The sequence below is a fragment of the Amblyomma americanum genome, chromosome 4 (genome assembly GCF_052857255.1).
Source record: "Amblyomma americanum isolate KBUSLIRL-KWMA chromosome 4, ASM5285725v1, whole genome shotgun sequence".
NCBI lineage: Eukaryota > Metazoa > Arthropoda > Arachnida > Ixodida > Ixodidae > Amblyomma > Amblyomma americanum.
The window spans coordinates 160,044,743-160,066,733 of record NC_135500.1 but is presented as its reverse complement, the minus strand read 5'-3'; the positions used below and the strand labels follow the sequence as shown (position 1 = coordinate 160,066,733).

The 21,991-nt window shown below is 44.8% G+C and overlaps 1 protein-coding gene across 1 annotated transcript in view; it reads left to right on the top strand.

Annotated features, from left to right (window-relative positions):
* Positions 1–4,413: 4,413 nt before the first annotated feature.
* Positions 4,414–21,991, top strand: part of LOC144128601 (cell adhesion molecule Dscam1-like) — a 91,827-nt gene continuing 74,249 nt past the window's right edge. The window contains exons 1-2 of the mRNA XM_077662132.1: positions 4,414–4,580; positions 8,871–9,027. Of these exons, the coding sequence (XP_077518258.1) occupies positions 4,425–4,580; positions 8,871–9,027 (313 nt within the window). The 5' untranslated portion in view covers positions 4,414–4,424. The remainder of the gene's footprint in view (positions 4,581–8,870; positions 9,028–21,991) is intronic.

Here is a 21,991-nt window from a genome sequence, read left to right as displayed (position 1 = left end):
GTGTACACTGGTGTTGCGGTGTAGTACAGGCGGCAATCACCTAACACTACAGCAGAGTACTGCCCCAATTTGCAGGCGCTGAAGAGCATAGCAATAAAATGTGTGAAAAAAAGCTAAACATTACGTGATGGCAACGATATGTCAGGAGGAATCAGGAACAAGTGTCGTCATTTTTCCCAGGCCAAAGTTTTATTCTGTTCTGGAAGTTTTCACGTAAAACATAAGAGCATAAAATATCATAAAGGTAAGACAACGAGCTGAGCATCGTACAATTAGAATTATAAAGGCCCCGGCTTTTTTAAAGCTCACTCAAACGAAAACTAAGAGCAAACTAAGGAATCCTAAAAACACATCGTGGGCTCCTTGAAAAGTAATTGTTTTTGGTGGAAAAGATAGCTGAATTAGTTACCAACCCAAGTAAAGATCCTTTTCTCGCACCGCGTACACTCGCTGATTGTTCTATCAATCTACCTTAGCCCTCCCTGGCGGTGGCGTTGTCTTTCCTTGTACTCCTCCTTCTTGTAGGCTTAGCCTGTCTCTTCATTCTAAGAAGGTACAAAGGGGTGAGGGATGCCGAAGACAAAGTGCCTGAGAATTCCTTCCAGTTCGTGTTTCTCCACCGTCGCTCCCGTTCAACTACTAGCCGCAATTTCTTTGCCACTAGGAGGGCCCGTTCTGTGTCCTCGGAAGTCTATTTTTTAAAGGCTTATGAAAGATGGCCACGCTGTTGGAGTTCTGAAAACACCTTTATCTCTGCGAGTTGAGGGAAAAGATCGCAAATACGGACTCTTTGAGCCAGTGTAAGAAATATTGTGCACTGAAAATACAATACGTTCTGAGCGGCGATGGTAATGCTTCATTATTCTGGATTATTTTATTTAGCGCATTATCTGTGACTACGTGTGTCATAAACTAAAACCGCCTTCCCCCCCCCCCCCCCCCCCCCTATATTACAGCCATTGAAGACAACCTAGGTTTTCGCGATGCAGGACTACATTCAGGACGAACTTTGTATATTCAGGAGGAAGCTGAGTCTGTGTTCCAACAACTTCAATGTTTTGTATTCATTGTTTTGTTTTTTTCTATGCAATCGACTCCCCTTTTTAGTGCGTCTGGACCTAAAGGTACAGTAAATAAATAAATCAGATTGATTTGTAAATAGGGTATTTTTGCATTCTTCAAGAAGAGCTAGGCCATATAAAAGTGATACGCGAAAAAGATATCTGCCAGTAGAAACACCAGGGAAGTAAATAACGACCAGATGGCTTATATTCGGTCCGTTCTCTTCCACACGGTTTCTGCGAAAGCTCTTAAAAGCTCAGGCCTATCTGAACAGTCGGATCTATTCGCTTACTCTCCTTGTGGGTGCGGGGACAACAATTTTCCCCACTCGTCCCGCCTCTCGGGCTTATTATAGCGTAGGATGAGCTTAAACGCCGCGTCAGATACATCCAGAGTAATGACCCTAATTAGAGAATGAGAAGCGCAGACGGAAATTCCGACGTGCTTCCAGCAGAGGGAGTGGTTCGCTAGTGCGCGCATGCATCGTAGTCGGGACAGTCGTGTAGTCGTGGAAATGCCTTCGTACACACCCCGAATGCTCCACAGGCTGGACTGAGAGAAGAGGATTAAGCGCTTTCGTAGCTGGGTCACATGACCTCTTCGGAGAGCGCGTGAAATGTCAGGATTTAAGGTAAAGTTCCGCGCCCGCTTAGCTATGAAGATGTTCGTAATATTATACGGGGCTTTACTACAAAATTGCTATATACTCATAGTTTGCGATATCAAAATCATAAACCTTACATAAAAGACGGCGCGCAGTTACGTTGTACTTGCGCGCAGGCCAGACCCGTGGTTTAAAGGGCTTCCTGTGCGAACGCGTTTGTACAAGTTTTGCTCCATTAGACATAAGCGGTGAAGCTCGCTTCACCTACCGTTCTTCACTCTGAGCGGAGCTTACGGCGAGAAAGGCGGTTATCTTTCGAAAACAGCCGGCATGTCTAGATGGCGCCACTGCCGGCGAGTTTTTTTTTCTGTCTATACGTGCGCGTGCGCGCGCTCGTGTTGTAGGTGGTTAGGTTTCTGGCTTTGGCATACGTTGAGGAACTATGCACTCGCTTACAGTTCCTAGCGCAAATTTTGCATTATGACGCGAGTGAGGGGCCCAAAGAACCGTTGTGGATTCACTGTTTATACCAGATCGCACCGGGTTTCAGAGATGGAACCAGGAATCTGGTTGCGCAGCTTGGCAGCATGTCACTCAATGAATTTACCGAACCGGCGGACTTAGTAAAATATATTCAGATTTATTCAAGAAAACAAAATTAACGAATGCCTGCACTGCCGCGGTTCTTTAAAAGCAAACGGTAAACGGTGAAGAAAAAATTGCTGATGGCCTAGCCCTGTTAGGCCAGGATATACGTAGCGTAAGCGCGGCGACATCTGGTTCGGGAGAGTTAATATATGAAAGGCGCGCATTCTCTACATGCGCGTTTATTCACGGTTAAACCTTGAGCCGTCGTGGCGGAGTGGTTGCGTTTCCACCTCAAACGCCAAAGACCCTGGTTCGGCTCCTAACTTCGACACAGGGTTCTTTTTATTCAGCGAGTGTGCGGTAGGTTGGCCACGTGGTTGGCCATCGTTGCGTATGAGTACGCATTGTTGCATATGAGTACAGTGTCGAAACTTTGTCTTCCCGCCCGTAACTTTGGCGCTATAATAATTCCCACTTCTTCTGACCACTGATAGGAATCTGCCTTTGATGCCCTCCTTTCCTTTTATTGCTGTTTCTTCTAACACCCTTAGAGTGAGTTTAATAACTAAACTATAACTGCAATACTTCTCGACTCTTAGCATGCCGCAGGCATGTTATGCTGCAGTGTTTCTATCATTCGTGAAATTCAGTTTTGCTCTACAGTGTGCAGGAATTCAGGAAGCGCTTTTGCTATGACAGGTGGTGTGGCCCCGACAGAAAACCAAGGTTTTGGTGTTTTTAAGCGATGGACTTGATCAGTACGAGCATTCAGTTCACGAAAGACAATAATTCAATATTGCTTTCTTTCTACAAATAATATTGAAAAAGAAAGCGTCCAGGGCGTGCCGAAGAAGTGGAAGGTATGTGGCTGTGGTTTTTCTGGAAATGAATCTGTTAATAGAGCATAAAAAAAAGAAAGAGGCTCTGCAAAATTTCTTAGAGGTGCAAACTGGGCAGAGGTATTAACGGCAGCTGACTACATTACAGAAACAAGTTAACCGTCAAATTAGGAAGCTTACTTGGAGTTCTAAAAAAAAAGAATTTACTCTCCACTGAAACGCGCACATATAGAAACAGTTCTATCAAGCCGTTGCTGTAGAGTGCTCGAGTCGATATGGGGTGCAAGAAAAATAACAGGAAATGCTTGTTTATAGCAACAATCTTTCGTCCACTTTGGCAAAACCAAAGGCATAACTTTTTGTAGATTCTAATTCAATCGGGTACAACTAGAAACTACGCTGTTAATGGCTAGCAGTAGCAGCTTCGTCTGCCTGTGGAATATCATTTGGAACATAAATGCGAACCGGGTTTAGAAAGTCGTCAAAATAATAAGAAGGAAAAGAGAGCCGAGTATGAAACCTTACACAGCATCTGTGGTAGGGAGTTGGAGGTCTTAAATCACTTCGCGAAATTATACAGTTCCAGATCTGTTATCGATGCAGCTTCGACGAAAGGCCTAATGTGGACCACTGATACCGAAGACTTTTAGTTATAAGAGTAATGTGGCTGAAGTTATCGAAGAAGTTGAACGATTATTGGATCTTTGATAGGTGGCTGGGTCGATCAGAAGCCTGATAATGATTAATAATCCCTACAGAAAGCATATTTTTGATTGCGTGTTTTATTTGCACTGATGCTTGTGTGGATCACGCTGTGTTGTTTTTTTTAAGAAGAGTACATAATATATAATTTCATTTATTTTTTCATGCAGTTACGGCTCCAGCTTTAAAATCAAAACAATGGCTGCGAGCTAAAACCTTAGCAAAGGTCACTGGAATATAACTGATATTTCGCCATTCTCATTCCCTACAATGGTTACGCGAGCCTTCCTCAAGGTCCGAAAGAACAATGAATCAACAAGAATGACTATTACGCCGTGTTTCTGTGACACGTTATGTCTTCTCAACTCTGACATCAGTGGTCGTTTGGGTGCATAAACCAAAACCGAAACAGTGTAAAAGAAGGAATTCAATTAGAAATTGCTAGGCGAACACAATGTTAGGATCGATTTATACTAATGTCTGACTGTTCAGTTCTAAGAAGAAACCATTTAGGAAAAATTTTTTTGTGCAGTTTTAACAGATCTACATTTTCTTAAGTATCAAGTAACTTATTTTGCGTATTCACCTGTTACTGGACAAATTTCCACACAGCAGCTGCGCCGAGTTCTATGGTTGGTACTGGTGACGGGCCCCGGCTGGTGTTGGAACCTCCCAGCGTCGTGCGTTTCTCGAGCGAGTCTGGCACCGTGATCCAGTGCTCGGCACAGGGACGGCCGACGCCAAGCATCACGTGGGTTCTCGCCGATGGAAGCCCTGCACATGCGGTGAGAACACACCTCACTGCAGCAATGGCGCCAAAATTGTCTGACATTACTACATCATCGCCTCGCATCATCGCTTTCTGCCTATATCTCCCATTCATTTTTCCTGTTTTTGAGTGTGGAGCATGTAGGAGACCTCAGATATGATTCGTCCGCTTTCTCCGCTTTCGTCGCGTTTCAAAGGTTTCTCTCAGTCTCTGTCTTCCCTTAGCCGGAAGACAAAGTAGCTTCTATTTTTAAGCACCACTTGGGCTTAAGGACGATTTTACTTACACAGCAAAAATCCTGGAGGCGACGACACATGTGCGGCAGTACTGTCTTCTTGACATATTTTGTATTAGAAGTATTGCGAGAGAAGGAATTAATCCACATAGTATCATTTGACAACTTATGATAGCGAACTGAAGTAAAGAAGCCTGCTACGTACAGGATTTTAAAGGTTTGCGATGGGCGTTGACGAAGTGCGGAGTTCGATGTCTGTGCTTTCGCACTCCGCACGAGAGAAAACAGGATCTTGGCACTAAAAAAGTAAAAAGGGATAGCGCTGTCCTCTAGTGCTTTCCGTTTACGGGGCAGCGTAATGTGCCGAATCCTTGGGGTAGATTTCCAACACCACAAATACGGAGTACACACGGCTAGCAACTGAAACAAAATTACAACTTCAGAACATGCGAAAAATTCTAGCATTTACGAAAATTATAACCCAGGTTTCAGCCTCCTCTATTTGCTAACATTAAGACCTCATGTTCCGCGTTTAAAAGCCTTCTCCCATTACTATCTGCTTGAAGTCACTGTGCTTTTCAGTGGGAATATAGCTCCGCTGCCAAGAGCAGGCATTCCGTGTATTTATTAACCGAAATCTACTCCGGAACTTGGAAAGCATACCTTGAGCCTAACGGGAGTGTGCTAGCGAACAAATTAATATCATTCGTGTGTAGAGCGAAGATGGCTTTACTTGTTATGCAGTGGATAGATGACGAGCTAAGTGGCCGATAGAATAAGTGCGTATTGAATGTGAGTAGCCTTACAGAAAGAAAGAACGATCTATAAAATTTCTTTAGCAACCATTACGAGTGACAAGCTCATAAACTAAAAATGGATGCCATAATACAGTTCCGGATTCCGATCAATTCAAAAATAGTCATGAGAATACCGATCCGGAGTAGCATAGTTTTCCCGGGCGACATGCAGCCGTCGTCAAAAGGTAATTAAATTCGACTTTGGCGAAGAAATTTAATTTGTTCCTACGGAGCAAATTTTTTCTTAGATCGAATGATGCGCTCTTTAATTCGCACACATGTGGAATTGTGCTGCGCATGCCTTTTCCCGGCAGCGTGTAAGTCATCATCATCATCAGCCTTACTACACCCACTGCAGGGCAAAGGCCTCTCCCATGTCTCTCCAATTAACCCTATCCTTTGCCAGCTGCATCCACCCTTTGCCTGCAAACTTCTTCATCTCATCCGCCCATCTAACCTTCTGCCGCCCCCTGCTACGCTTACTTTCTCTTGGAACCCGCTCCGTTACCCTTAAAGACCAGCGGTTATCTTGCCTTCGCATCACATGCCCTGCCCAAGCCCATTTCTTTCTCTTGATTTCGACTAGGATGTCATTAACCCGTGTTTGTTCCCTCACCCACTCTGCCCGCTTCCGATCTCTTAACGTTACACCTATCATTTTTCTTTCCATGGCTCGCTGCGTTGTCCTTAACTTAAGCTGAACTCTTTTCGTTAGCCTCCACGTTTCTGCCCCGTAGGTGAGTACCGGTAAGATTATGCTGTTGTACACTTTCCTCTTGAGGGAAATTGGTAAACTGCCAATCATGATCTGCGAGAATTTGCCATATGCGCTCCACCCCATTCTTATCCTTCTAGTTATCTCCCTCTCATTATCCGGATCAGCTGTCACTACCTGCCCTAAGTAGACGTATTCCGGCACAATTTCTAGGCTCTCGCTGCCAATTGTGAACTGTTGTTCTCTTGCTAGACTGTTGAACATTACCTTGGTTTTCTGCATGTTAATTTTTAGACCCATCGATCTGCTCTGCCTGTCTAACTCGTTGATCATGATTTGCAGTTCACCTCCTGAGTGACTCAGCAAGGCAATGTCATCAGCAAATCTCAGATTATTTAGGTATTCTCCATTTATTCTTATTCCCAACTGTTCCCAATTCAGGCCTCGAAATACCTCCTGCAAACATGCGGTGAACAGCATTGGCGATATCGTGTCTCCTTGCCTGACGCCCTTCCTTATTGGAATTTTATTGCTGACTTTATGGAGGACTATAGTAGCTGTGCAGTTGCTATATATATCTTCCAGTATTTTGACATAAGGCTCTTCTACCCCCTGATTACGCAATGCCTGTATGACTGCTGAGGTTTCCACTGAGTCGAATGCTTTCTCGTAATCAATGAAAGCTATATATAGAGGTTGGTTATATTCTGCGCATTTCTCTATCAGCTGATTGATAGTGTGAATATGATCTATTGTGGAATATCCTTTACGAAAGCCTGCCTGATCATTTGGTTGATTAAAGTCTAACGTTGCCCTGACTCTATTAGCGATTACCTTAGTAAATACTTTGTAGGCAACGGATAGTAAGCTGATCGGCCTGTAATTTTTCAAGTCCTTGGCGTCTCCCTTCTTATGAATTAAGATAATGTTTGCATTCTTCCAAGCTTCTGGTACAGTCGAGGTCATAAGGCATTGCGTATACAGGGTGGCTAGTTTTTCTAGCACGACGTCCCCTCCATCCTTCAACAGATCTGCTGTTACCTGATCCTCCCCAGCTGCTTTTCCCCTTTTCATTGCTTCTAAGGCTTTCTTTACTTCATCTTTCGTTACTGGCGGGATGACGCATTGCTGTGCACTGCTGTCTTTCTCATTGGCGCTCTGATTACATTGGCTACTGTACAGCTCTGTGTAGAACTCTTCGGCTACGTTAACTATCTTATCCATATTGCTAATGACATTGCCCTGCTTGTCTCTTAATGCATACATCTGGTTTTTACCTATGCCTAGTTTCCTCTTCACTGTTTTAAGGCTACCTCCGTTCTTTATAGCATGCTCGATTCTCTCCATATTAAACTTCCTTATGTCGGCTACCTTGCGCTTATTTATTAACTTTGATAGCTCCGCTAGTTCTATTCTATCGGTAGTGTTAGATGCCTTCATGTTTTGGCGCTTCTTAATCAGATCTATCGTCACCTGAGATAGCTTCCCGGTATCTTTTCGAACTGTCCTACCGCCTACTTCTACTGCGCACTCTGTAATTATTGATGTCAGGTTATCGTGCATTGAATGAACATCAAGATCATCTTCCTCAGTTAAAGCCGAGTATCTGTTTTGCAGCGCTATCCTAAACTCCTGTGCTTTCCCTCTTACGGCTAACTCGTTAATGGTCTTCTTCTTCGCTAGCTCCTTCCGTTCCCTCTTCAAGTCTAAGCTAATTCTAGACCTTACCATTCTATGGTCGCTGCAACGCACCCTTCCGAGGACGGCCACATCCTGAATGATGCCGGGTTTAGCGCATAGTATGAAGTCGATTTCATTTTTAATCTCACCATAGGGCTCTTCCAGGTCCACTTCCTGTTTTCTCGTTTGCGGAAGAAGGTATTCATGATCCGTAAATTATTTCTATCCGCGAATTCGACTAATAACTCTCCCCTGCTATTTCTAGAGCCTATCCCATAGTCACCTACCGCGTGGTCGTCAGCCTGCTTCTTGCCCACCTTCGCATTGAAGTCGCCCATCAGTACAGTGTACTGCGATTTTACTCTATTCATTGCTGATTCTACGTCCTCATAGAAGCTTTCACCGGTCTGGTCATCATGGCTGGATGTGGGTGCGTAGGCCTGCACCACTTTCAGCTTGTACCTCCTATTCAGCCTAATTACTATTGCTGCTACCCTCTCGTTAATACTGTAGAACTCCTCTACGTTGCCAGCTATATCCTTATTAATCAGGAAACCCACACCTAGTTCTCGTCTATCCTTTAGCCCGCGATAGCACAGTATGTGTCCGTCCTTTAGTACTGTATACGCCTCACCTGTCCTCCTAACTTCGCTAAGCCCTATCACATCCAATTTAATTCCCGTTAGTTCCTCGAACAGCACTACTAGGCTAGCCTCACTAGCTAAAAAAAAAGCGTGTAAGTGTGGCAGTGATATTAGTTTTTTCTGTGTTTTCTTCTGCACACTTTTGATTGCTCTTTGAACTCAGTGTATTCCATAGTCGCAACAATGTGCACCTCAAGTAGTGTACTTCATGAAAGCACTCGGAACGGCCACTCAGGTTCCTGGTCTTCGGGAGTTCCGTGCGGACGGATCGATGGTGCTGCGGCCCTTCCAGAGTTCGCAGTTCCGCGCCGAGGTGCACTTGGCTACGTACCGTTGCGTGGCTGCCAACGAACTGGGACGAGTCAAGAGCCGCTTGGTTCACGTGCGCGGTGGTGAGTGCTGAATATTCCTCCCCCAGAAGCCATGTTTAGGAAAATGTCCAAGGTATATATCCTCAAAAAAACAGATGCTGTGAAAGGTTCCCTTTTGCAGTCGCGAAAAAAGTTGAAGGTTCCCGTGATTTCAGCGGCGCATCTTTTGAGAATGCAACGCTTTTCTATGACGTGACCAGTGCTGCTAGTGTGGTTGTCAAATTTATTCCGGATCTGTCATTTAAGGTCGTTCCCTAGAGGCGGTTAAAATGGCGTCTCGGCGTATAAATAAAAACTGAAGTCACATTTTATAACGCGAGAGCATTGTAACCACCATGTTGGAAAAAAAGTGCCCACCACCCACGGTTGCGACGGAACAATGGAAGAGAAAGAAATCATTGCAACCGGAAGAACCCATAGGGTGTTTACCTTGAATATAGCAGGCCCTGACACGGGCGGAAGAAGTCGCAACCTTAGGGTGGTTGGCACGGAAACAGCCCAGTCGGTGGCTACCGTGGAAGGCGGAGAGCGAGGAGCAAAGTGATCTGAGAAGAGGATTGAAGCTAACAGACAGGTGCGCACGTGATCGGATGCCACTTTTATGTTGAAGTGGTTGTGCGCGAACCGCCTTCAGGATCCACTCTCGATGGACACTGGAGATCAGACATGGACTAGAATAACATGTGTGCAAAGCAGTCAGATGTGAAGACTTACCAAGAAAACTAAGTGTGCAATAAAGGTGGATGTAACGAAATGTCTATGATCTCTTTTGTCATGCCGTATCCGGAAATTTCGGATAAGTGGATTTTTCCACTATGTTGCCGTTTAAGAACGCGGGTTTATCTCATATCATCAGATCGCACCATAAAAATAATGTTTTCCGCTTATCCTTCGGCAGTAGGCTTATCGTTTTCTGCTATTTTGTCAAAATCGCAGCCAATTATTTTTCTACAGCAGTATTTACAACTAGATGCGTGGGCCGTACAAATTTTAACAGCAAGATATTTCTGTGCATTGCAAAAACACACAATTGAGATTAATAAGTTTATTACAATATCTTACTATAACCTACAGTTTCCACAAAATTATTGTCAGAATCACATCTGATTGCTTTTTATGACAGTAATAACTACTACGTGCGGGCGCAGGACAAATTTAAAAGCAAGATTACGCTATGCATGAGAAGGTTTCAAAAAAATTGAGTGTGTTTATAACACTTAGTCTCTTACAGCATCCCACACCTGCCTTACAATTATGAGTGATGTCCCATAAAGTTACTCATTTAAGTCAGATCGACCCACCAATCACCAGAGAATTTGTATTCCCTTGAACAAGTTCAAGTGTTCAAGTACTAGCGTTGATTAGTGTGTTCAACATCGAAATGATACTCGCTGCCTACTAATAAAGTTACCCAGGTAAAATTTTTTGAGGTACGTTTGATGTACAGAGTGATGACACAAAAAGGTTCTCAAAGAAGCACGAATTGTCTGGTTCCTCAACAATAAACGCCCCATTGCGAAGCGAACAACTGAATAAATTACGCAAATTGTGTGTGTGTGTGTGTGTGTGTGTGTGTGTGTGTGTGTGTGTGTGTGTGTGTGTGTGTGTGTGTGTGTGTGTGTGTGTGTGTGTGTGTGTGTGTGTGTGTGTGTGTGTGTGTGTGTGTGTGTGTGTGTGTGTGTGTGTGTGTGTGTGTGTGTGTGTGTGTGTGTGTGTGTGTGTGTGTGTGTGTGTGTGTGTGTGTGTGTGTGTGTGTGTGTGTGTGTGTGTGTGTGTGTGTGTGTGTGTGTGTGTGTGTGTGTGTGTGTGTGTGTGTGTGTGTGTGTGTGTGTGTGTGTGTGTGTGTGTGTGTGTGTGTGTGTGTGTGTGTGTGTGTGTGTGTGTGTGTGTGTGTGTGTGTGTGTGTGTGTGTGTGTGTGTGTGTGTGTGTGTGTGTGTGTGTGTGTGTGTGTGTGTGTGTGTGTGTGTGTGTGTGTGTGTGTGTGTGTGTGTGTGTGTGTGTGTGTGTGTGTGTGTGTGTGTGTGTGTGTGTGTGTGTGTGTGTGTGTGTGTGTGTGTGTGTGTGTGTGTGTGTGTGTGTGTGTGTGTGTGTGTGTGTGTGTGTGTGTGTGTGTGTGTGTGTGTGTGTGTGTGTGTGTGTGTGTGTGTGTGTGTGTGTGTGTGTGTGTGTGTGTGTGTGTGTGTGTGTGTGTGTGTGTGTGTGTGTGTGTGTGTGTGTGTGTGTGTGTGTGTGTGTGTGTGTGTGTGTGTGTGTGTGTGTGTGTGTGTGTGTGTGTGTGTGTGTGTGTGTGTGTGTGTGTGTGTGTGTGTGTGTGTGTGTGTGTGTGTGTGTGTGTGTGTGTGTGTGTGTGTGTGTGTGTGTGTGTGTGTGTGTGTGTGTGTGTGTGTGTGTGTGTGTGTGTGTGTGTGTGTGTGTGTGTGTGTGTGTGTGTGTGTGTGTGTGTGTGTGTGTGTGTGTGTGTGTGTGTGTGTGTGTGTGTGTGTGTGTGTGTGTGTGTGTGTGTGTGTGTGTGTGTGTGTGTGTGTGTGTGTGTGTGTGTGTGTGTGTGTGTGTGTGTGTGTGTGTGTGTGTGTGTGTGTGTGTGTGTGTGTGTGTGTGTGTGTGTGTGTGTGTGTGTGTGTGTGTGTGTGTGTGTGTGTGTGTGTGTGTGTGTGTGTGTGTGTGTGTGTGTGTGTGTGTGTGTGTGTGTGTGTGTGTGTGTGTGTGTGTGTGTGTGTGTGTGTGTGTGTGTGTGTGTGTGTGTGTGTGTGTGTGTAGTGACATAATCTTGTTAAATTTTATTTCACTTTATGGAGGAAACGTTTCATATTCTGTAAAAAATAGTTGCGTAAATGTTGCCATATATCTCTGTAGCCTCTGGCTTACTACGCAAGGAATGTACATTCGCTCGGACACTGCTACAGACAAAGCAAAGCAGTTTAACCATCTATGTCTGCCTGTTAGTAACCATGAAACATCATTGCGCTGTTAACTGAACGGACAGCTACGTGCAACTTCAGGGTGCTTGGCGCCGCAGCAGCCGCGTTTTTGCTATGGGTGTTTGTTTGCTGTACCGACGTACTCGCTAATTACAACACCGGGCCTTTGCACGATAGCAGCTGGGCTACTTGAACGCAATTTTCCTGGACAGAGCACTCGGTTAGAATTGTTCAGAGTCCAAAAGCAAAAAGAGACTGCTCGGGCGACCTAAGCCAACTAAGTATTTTCCCACGTCTGCGACTTTTCGCCATGCTTTCATCTGCATCTATTTATTTCACTCTTCCATTGTTGTTATGGCATCAGTGTTAGCTGTCCACTTGGCGGCCTGAAATATTGAAAAAACAAGCAGCATTTTTCTTCAGTGCTTTCCTTTTTTTTCATTTTGTTCGGTTCCTCTAATCAGCATACAGGGTTGTTCTCTTCAGAAGCAACACATTAAAAGCCCCTTACCGTCGCCGCCTGGTTCTAATTTACAAAATAGCATCAATTCACCATTCTGTTGTCTTCTAAGGACTGTTATTAATCTGTTTTGTGCTTGGCGAACGTGTCTCACAACGCATCTTGACATAGTTAGACAACATAATAGCGGATAGGGTTCGGGAAAACGAAAGCAAGCGTTTAAAGTTCGGCACATATGTTCCGCCATTGTTGCTCCCGCGTCGCACCTTCGGCTGGCAAATTCAATTATCCTTTGCCGACTCTCTAAAGAAACGTGAAGAAAGAGGGGCAACAAGCTAGACCAGGACGTGCTAATGACCGCAGCTGCCTAATGACGAGCGAGCAGTTCAGCACAGAGAAGTTGGGCAGCTGCCAGGCGAAATGAGACGAGATGATGCTAAGGAGACGACCCTGGTGCCTTGCACATCAAAAGCTGCAGAGTTGAGCGCTTGCTCGCCCACTGAAAGGAGAAAAGCGGCCTCGTTTGATTACCTTTTTTTTCGCCTATCTGTTCGCCTTCTTTCCGTTTGTCATTATCAGCTGCTGAGTTTACCGTCTGGATAACTTTCTTTAGGGTGGGAGTAGTCTCGTTTCTTAGTTTGCTTATGAAAGAGCTTCATTTAAGGCTTTAACGTTACTGGGTTTCTTGTTCGCTTCGATGATTAGAAAAAGTAAAGTAGAGTAATCCGGTGAGACGTTTGGACAGGAGCTCGCTTGGCCGCGCAAGTAATTAGTCGTGAAGGCTCAGGAAGTTTATGCAGATAATCAACTGCGGAAAAAATTATTAAAAGCCAGGGTACACACTTGGGTAAGAACCAAACAAAGAAAAGCAGCTGTGAAGACTGTCTTCGTTGTCACGGAATTTGCTAGTTAGTAATTGGATCTAGAGATGATGGTGCATGTTTTAGCCTGCTTTAGAAGTGCTCATGCATGACTGATGCATGCGTACAGACACCCATACACCTGTCTAGAATAGTCTGAACGACGCACTGGGGAGTACACTTGCATCATTTACAAGGGGCTTAGAGATGAACGTGAGAACCTATCGTGCATGAGCGTTCCGGTGTATCGCGTTTAACTTCTAATGTTTTGAAAAGCTGTATCCGGCCTGGCATGCAGCGTCTATTGACACAAATGCACAAAAGAGTAAAGTGTGTGGACTACCGTATGTACAAGTCTTCAGGTTTCACCAAAACTAAGTTGGACACTTCCTCAATGACAGCTCCACTCTGCGCACGTCGAGATTATTGTGACTTCACTGCAGCGGCGAAGATAACCGGCATGAAACACTGTTCTCACTACTCCCTTGGCGCTTGAAGGATTACAAAAGCGGCATGCCGCTCAACGAAGAAGTTATTACTCCTGGAAGACTAGAAGTGGCATTACTCCTTTTGTATTTCTGTGTACATATAAACTAAGCTTACATGTATTCGTGCACAGACGTGTGCTATGCATATATCTATAGATACCGGCGTGTATTCGTGCGGGTGATCACCTTTGGGCATGGGCACAGGATCGGGCACAATAATCCACATTAGTTTCTGCCGAAAGCAAAGATCATTACTTATGAATGTCTTCACGTATACAATTGAAAGAGTATGGGCTGGCCAAAATGTTTTCATGTAATAGTCTGAGGTTTGAAGGTGCACACAACAAAGGTTCCTACGTACGAGAAATTTCATACACATACAGGGAAAAGAAGTTCCTTTCAAGCGCTTCCGTGGCCATGGTAAAGGGAAAGCCTATTGAACGTGTTCTCAAGAATGGAAGTGCGGTTATATATTTGCACCCTGCCATTTCTTTCGATGCGGCAATCTCGCGTATCGATCGTTGATCGGGGAGAACTTGCAGAGTACGTCTTTCATAGCACGAAGTTTGGAACCGTGAGTGGGCTGCGACTTCTCACAGGAGTAGAACCATTGCGCGGTTCTTTCAAGCCGAAATATTTCTGTTATTTATTATCTCATTCATTTGTACATGAAGTATTTTGAATTCAACAATCTTGACGAAAAAGTGGTCTCGACGCGAATAGCAGGGAAGGGTGAATATCATTTCGGTGCAAAGCGCCGACACGAAAGATTCGCGGCAATGTAAGAAAATCATAGTAGAGTAAAACTTTCTCTAAATCAGTCTGAAAGTTTCACCGCAGCTCTTGAAGGCGCACACAGAAAAGCAACAGAGATAGAAAAAAAGGTCACATCTTTCATGTTTTCAGAAAACGTGATGGATGCCAGACAAAGGAGAGTTCCCAGGTTCTGGACTGTTTCGTCCTGAACAGCGTAAAATAACAACTTTCTTTTCTTGCTCGTCGTACGCTATCGTTTAGCAACACCCGAAAATGATTTTTCTTTTCTTCTTTAAAGGGCCATCAGCACAACCCCATCTAGTGATTGTTCGCAGTAAGAACTTCGATGGCACTTTATGGGCGCGTTAATGTTTGTCCGGTAGCTTAGGACGAATTAATGGCTGAGAAAGCACATTTCCACATTTTAACGCAACTTAAATGACACAGGTGTCCTATTTACCGACAAGGACAGATTCCCTACGTTTTGAAATGAATGCCGTTGCAGCGTGAGCTCTGGGATCCACGAAGGAAACTTGACGGCGGTGCACGAAGTGCACTTTGCAAATCGGCCGGGGTTGGCAACGCCTGTGTTTCGTTTCTCATTCTTTACTGACTGATAAAAGTTCCGTTTGCGGGGAGCTTGGTCTAGTTGTGATTGGACCGCTGTAGCCTATCGATACAGACCAACTTCAATTCGCCCGCGTTGTCCATCTAACAAATATTTATCACTTTGCGAATTCCAGTACTATAAGGTTTCCGACAGTTGCCCTTGTTTACTCGTATTGGCAAGTGAAAACAGCGAAAATGTCACCTAATTTTTTGTGCTCAGGAAAGGATGAGGGAAGCAGTGTCCGCTTTCACTTGACAGCAATTTCACTTGATAAATGTTGTAAGCGCTTATTACGCTGGACTTAAGCGTAGGAATCTTCAGAAATTATGGAAAGCAGGAGACACAATACAGTACAATAACCTAATTAAATATAAAAATCCACCCTTGCCCCGTTCATTCGTCTTTTATGCATGAAAAGCTTCGTATCTTCAATTGTTCAAAAAAAAAATCAGAATTGGGCTTTTATTCCTCTTTCTTTTCACACATCCTGAGTAGGGCAGCAGAAAAGCAGCATTCACATGACAGAACTACTTACTGTTTCCGTCATTATGATTTGCAACGCGTCCGAAGTGAACAAAGCGTGGTTTCCGATTTGTATTACTTCAATGTTCTTTCACATTGGGGAACCAACTTACGCAAACATTAAGTATACGTTGCTCTCACGTCGGCGGCTAACTGCAGAAGCGCCGCCGGGATGTCACTGGCTGCAGGACGGAGCTTCCACCTCACCTCGTTTTTTTATGCTCATATTGAGCGGGAGCATACATTACCATATTTCTTGAAAATTTCGGGCACGCTCTTACCAATTTTGACAGGCACGGAGAGCATCAGTTGGATTCAGATTTTACAAGGCGGTTTCAAAACGTCTTTCTGTGTACTTTTCGGAGGCTTAGGTGATATGTCGCGCATTGCTTCGAAGTTTTCATTGCAAGATCATATGTTTACACTGGCAACAAAGTTCATATATCAATCTATACACAAAAAACAATAATTCGGATAGTAGAATAAGCGCTCTCTTCTTTTTTTGTGTTTTATTTGCACTAGGTGAGCGCAAGTACCCACAAAGCAGCCCCTCAGTGGCCTAAGGTGGCTACAATCAGTATTTTAAGCGTAAACTAGCGATTTCCCGAAGATGGTAGTTCGAGTCCCAAGGCTAACATACTTGCCCGCTGGTAAAAGTATAACGCCAGCATTCGACGCTCATAAAGCTAGCTCTGCAGCAAAAGCAATCGCTAATGCTCTGGCTATTCTCCGTGCTCCTCCTCGCGAGCAAGGCGTTAGCGCTTCTATCTGCACAATAAGCGGGCCTTTTGTTTAGTGCGGCAGTCACTGACCGAAGACCAGAACCAAAGCAAGAAAGCGGCGGCAGCTCATAAGCCTCACCCCTGGCACGGAAAGAAGGCAGCATTTGTCACAGGTCGCTCGCCGCGCTAATATCAGTAATCAAAGCTTGCCCCAGCCTCGGTCTCGCCTGGACTACACTTTTCGGCGCAGCGAAGACTTTCTCCTTGGCTGCACACTAGCTCCGAGGGCATAACCATACGGCGACGCCACGATGGCGACGTGCATTGGGCGATGCTGGAGACGCCGAGAAGCAGCTGGCGCGCTGCGCGAAGAAGTTTTGTCACCCACTTGTTCGTCACACAAAAACAAGGCTTACGAGTTCCTTCAGCGATTCCGACGTCCAAAAGAGAAAAAAATGAAACGGTTGGCTGCAGTCGCTGTGGAGCGGGCGCAGACATCTGTGTGATGGAAAAGCGGAGGAATTCGGACATGGAAAGAAAATGCTGGAGGGCAAAGCAGACTGAGCAGGCTGTGCGCCACTGGTTCTGGCTGATAGATTAGAGACCGGCGTACCGGAAATGCTTGTTGTCTCTCTGCGGATTAATGGAGCGAAAGGGTATGATGGATGCGTGTATTGTCGTGAAAAAAGAAGATATAAGGAATAGCAATGAGGGAAGGCAGACATAGGAACGATGCCTTCTTTCATTGGCAGAGTATTAGATTTCCGCTGTTTTTAGAAGCTCTCTTTGTCCCTTACCCACGAATTAAAGAGTACAGTGCACTCGCGAACAGCACTCTGCAAATAACATTTTCTGCAAAAAAACTTTGAAGAAGAGCGATTGCTGCAACGCTGTGGTATGAGTGCGCCCCGGATATACAGCGCTCTGCTCTCTATGGCTGGATATAAGACGTGCCTGTTGGATGACATGATTGGCTGCTGGGATATTTTTGAAATGCTTGTAAAAAAAACTAAAACGTGCTGCCCTGCGAAGGTAGTCTCGAGCAGGTAAATGTGACCGTAAGTGTAGCGCCGATATTTTGGCATAATCGAAGTAGTGAGACAAAATGAATGTGGCGGCAACATTTTAGCCTTACTGAGCGGTATCAATCATGTTTCTCTCGTGGGGTCGTTTAGCCTGGCGTACTTTTTGTATGCCAGTGATTTAATGGAAATGTTGGCACTAAGCATAGGCGGCGCCTTTCTTCAGCATGCTGTCGCAGAGGAAGTCGGAGAGCTGCCTTTCAACATTGGGTCAGTACTGTTTAAAGGCACATGTCTGAGCGGATCCCTGCCATGCGCTGGAAATGATGTCATGTTGCGGAAAAGAATGTCATCTATGAACTCGTTTCATGCCGCCTCACTTTGTCCTTCGAAACCTCGCATTCGGCGGTGGCACTTACAGAGTTTTGTAGTTGCATTTCGTAATCCTGAACTTACGTCCTGTATAGCGTATCAATAAAAGTTTTTGCTGGGCTAGTTGGTGACACATTCTAGAATAGAATGTAGCGCAAAAGAGACCAGCACGGGAGGAAGACACCACAAACACAAACAAGAAGCCTTCGTGTTTTTGGTGTCTTCCTCCCGTGCTCGTCTCTGTTTCGCGGCATTTTATTCAAGGATAGCGTATCACACCCTATTTCTAGCTTTATTAAGCAAACGCGCACCTGAAGGCACCTCTTGCAATACGCAATAATGATGATTATGCGGTTACCACCGTACAGGCCGCACTACATACAACGGTGTCCGTGACTGCTCAGAGTAAGGGTAATGTGAGAAAAGCTTCTGTTCATCTTTTCCAGCGTAAAACGTACCTTTAGTGGCGCCTGAATTTCTGCCGCCAGAGTGATCGAGGATTGTTTTATACATGCGTACCATTTCTGCGAAGCTGAGGGGATTAGGGGCAGCGAAGCCAGTGGCGCCGCTTTTCAACAGCAGCTGCTGGTGTCAGCTCACCTTCAATATCGCTTCCGAAGTATCGGAACATTGGAAACATAGATCCGTCTTCTTTGTTGATTATTTCTCAGTGCCTTCGTTCGTGCACTCACCGTCTAAACGCATTTCATTCTTTTAGCATGGTCGTCAGTTATCGTTCACAAGAACGGACGGGAGCATGAGAAAAATAAGGAACAAAATACATTGCACAGAAAACTCTTCGCAGAACTCTTAAGCGATCAGACGCCGATCCTTGAAGGGAGAAACAAATTGAAGTGGATGAGTTTTCACATTGAATGATCGGAAGAAACAAAAACAATATTGCGCAAAATTTTTTAGTTGGGCATGGACGGCATCAAGATTGTTCATCTTGGCCGTTTTGATTTGAGAGCAGTGAGAAACGACTTGGTAACTTGTACAGCTAATATTAAGATTGTCTCGAGCTGGTAATGCACTCGACGTGTCGGCCGGAACCATACAGATGTACCCGCTTAAAAACGTTGAAGGATCTACATTATTAATATGGAACTAGTGATCTCTCGTTCAGTAAGGGTTACACGCCCGAGTTCGTTTCTTTTTCTGTGTAGCCTTTCTAAGACAAATCCTTCCCAAAATAATTTTGGAAGTTCTTCCCTGCGGCTAAAACTACCATATTCCGAAGCACTTTGCGGGATCTATTTCGCATTCTTTTGTCCCTATGTACGTCGAATAAGGAGCAATACTATAATTTCTACCTACTAGCGTTTTGAAAGTGCTACGCAGCCAAACGTAACTCACGCAGTGTTCTCGCAAAGACGGTATCATGAAAACGAAAATAAAAGCCAGGTCACTCCGCCAGGGTAGCAATATTAAACTCGCAGGAAAAAAAATGGTTACTCTGGACACGCTGTTGATATTGAACCAGCTGTCGCTACAGTTCTTAAGAGTCGCCGGAACACCTTTTGCAAAGGAGAAAAGGAAAGCGTTTTATTGATTCCTGACTGGCTGTCTCGAATTTTATAAAATAAGTATAAAAGCCTAGCAGCGGAAACGGAACCGGAAAAGAGCGGGAAGCGAGTGATCGACGCGAGTATTCTTCTCGACACGTGGCGGGAGAAAAATAAAATAAAAAGGGAGACCATTCAAATAACTGCGACGAATCGGATGCACGAGAGATAAGAAAGCTGCAGGAAGCAGGATGGTCGATGTTGGTGCCAAAGAGTCCCGCAGCAAAAGGAGCCTCGAAGGATGTCCCCATGCGCTCTTGAGAGTTTATTTCCCTCAGAAAAGTTTCACACTTGAAGGGACTGCTGGAGAACAGGACCGTTGGATGCGTAAAGGAGCCTCAGAGGAAGGAGAACGGGGAGGTTGGAGGGGGGGGGGGGTGCGGCGAAGTGGTAGCTTGGGAGCAGGAACGCGTGAGGTGAGGAGTTGGAAGTGTGGAGAAGCGCCGCCCGTGTGAAGAAAGTCAATTGATAGCGTCTCTTGCGTGGTACCAAAAAAGACTCAGTGCCATGCGCGTGAGCAACAAGCCCGGAAAGCTTTCGTCTGAAAAGAGAAGGAAGAGCAAAGCCTCCGGCGTGGCTTGGCTTGGCTAGTCCAGGCGCGAGTGAGAGCTCCGCAATCTTCGCATCGCCTTTCCAGCCTCCGCCCGTTCCGCCGACCGCGGAGGAAGGCGCGTCTGGGGCGAGGTTGATAAAAAAGGTCGTGATAAATGACGCCGGCTTGAGAAACGACTGTGCCATTTTGCAGGCTCTGGCTGCTGTCTATGCAAGCCGAGCGAAGAAGATAAGAGTCTTATCAAGACGGTGGGGGATATTTTATTAAGCAGAGGCGAAAATTAGCAGACTGAAACTGTATACTCTCCACCATTCAGAATGGAGTAAATCAGTGAGCCCATTATTATGGTCTCTAACATTGCGATCCTCCCGGATCTGCAAGATCATCCAGAATAGGCGGCTTCAAGTAGACTAATCATGTCTTTGCCATCAGGCATTAAAGGAAATTACGTGTTCACCGGTCAGTTAACATGCTGTCGTTGAAATCACGAAAATATGAAGAAAGAAAACATCAGCACGCTGTGCTTCCTTATGGTGTAAGTGTTAGCCAGTTCTTTTACATCAGCACAGCCGCGAATGCTACCCTGAGAGAAGGAAAAAGGACAGCACAATTTCTCGCCACATCTTTGATCCTGTGATGCGCAAGTCACTTGAGACTGTCTCTGTCTGCCACCTTGGGTGGCAAAATTATACCATTGCCCTCGGGCCTCTTCATTTATATTCAAATTAAATTAAGCCTGTTATACTTCAGTGGTGCGGGCTGGGTATTATTATTTTTCCAACTTTTTAGGTTGCCCCAACCTAATATATATATATATATATATATATATATATATATATATATATATATATATATATATATATATATATATATATATATATATATATATGGTGGTGAACACTCTCAAGGCTCGCTTACACCCAGTAAACATAAATACCCACGAGAGCAGCAGATTGGACAGCCGTCGCCGTAGCTCAGTTGGTAAGAGCACCGGACGCGATATTCGGAGGTCGTGGGTTCGGATCCCACCGGCGGCATGGTTGTTTTTTCTTCTGCTTTATAAGTAATTTTCTTTAAGCGATTTATTAATCTAAGTATTATTATCCCACTGATAAGCATAACACATTAATAAAAAAAAAAAAATTAACGTTCCCCTATGCACCTTGGTTTCGGTGAGAGTTGGCTCCCTTCATAAATTTGTCAAACGGGCCCCTCATTTCCTTTAACTTGTCTGCTAATAGCCTAACGAGGGTCTCGGTTCTGGCAGTCTTGATGCCACAGGTAGCATAAGAGGGCTCTCGCACAGTTTCCGCCCTCACCGTCAGATGACGTCCTACGTCACGCTCGCGGTGTTACAGGACGTGCTACGTCCGCCGCTACGGTCGAGGGTGGCGCTGGTGAACACTCTCAAGGCTCGCTTACACCCAGTAAACATAAATACCCACGAGAGCAGCAGATTGGACAGCCGTCGCCGTAGCTCAGTTGGTAAGAGCACCGGACGCGATATTCGGAGGTCGTGGGTTCGGATCCCACCGGCGGCATGGTTGTTTTTTCTTCTGCTTTATAAGTAATTTTCTTTAAGCGATTTATTAATCTAAGTATTATTATCCCACTGATAAGCATAACACATTAATAAAAAAAAAAAATTAACGTTCCCCTATGCACCTTGGTTTCGGTGAGAGTTGGCTCCCTTCATATATATATATATATATATATATATATATATATATATATATATATATATATATATATATATATATATATATATATATATATGTCTCTGTGGGCTGTCTTATCAGTTGAGATATTGTAAACATGACATAGGTGCCTTCCTTCTGGGTAACCTGCTAATCATCAGTTGTGCGGCTGATATCGTGGGAAAGAGGCGCTCCCACGGGCTCCACTTGGCACAGAAATTAAAGAAACGAATGACACCAATGAGCCGTGTCAGCATTGGAAGGTTCCACAGCACTGCAAAATATGCACTACACTAATTTGAAGCCAAATATTTTTTTTTGCTCTAATGCCTTACGTAGAGGGTGGGGGATATAAAAAAATCTAAGTAACTGCGACTGGCGAGTTTATTTTCACATTGAGTTTGCGCATACTGTACGGTCATTGTCACTTTCAGTTTTG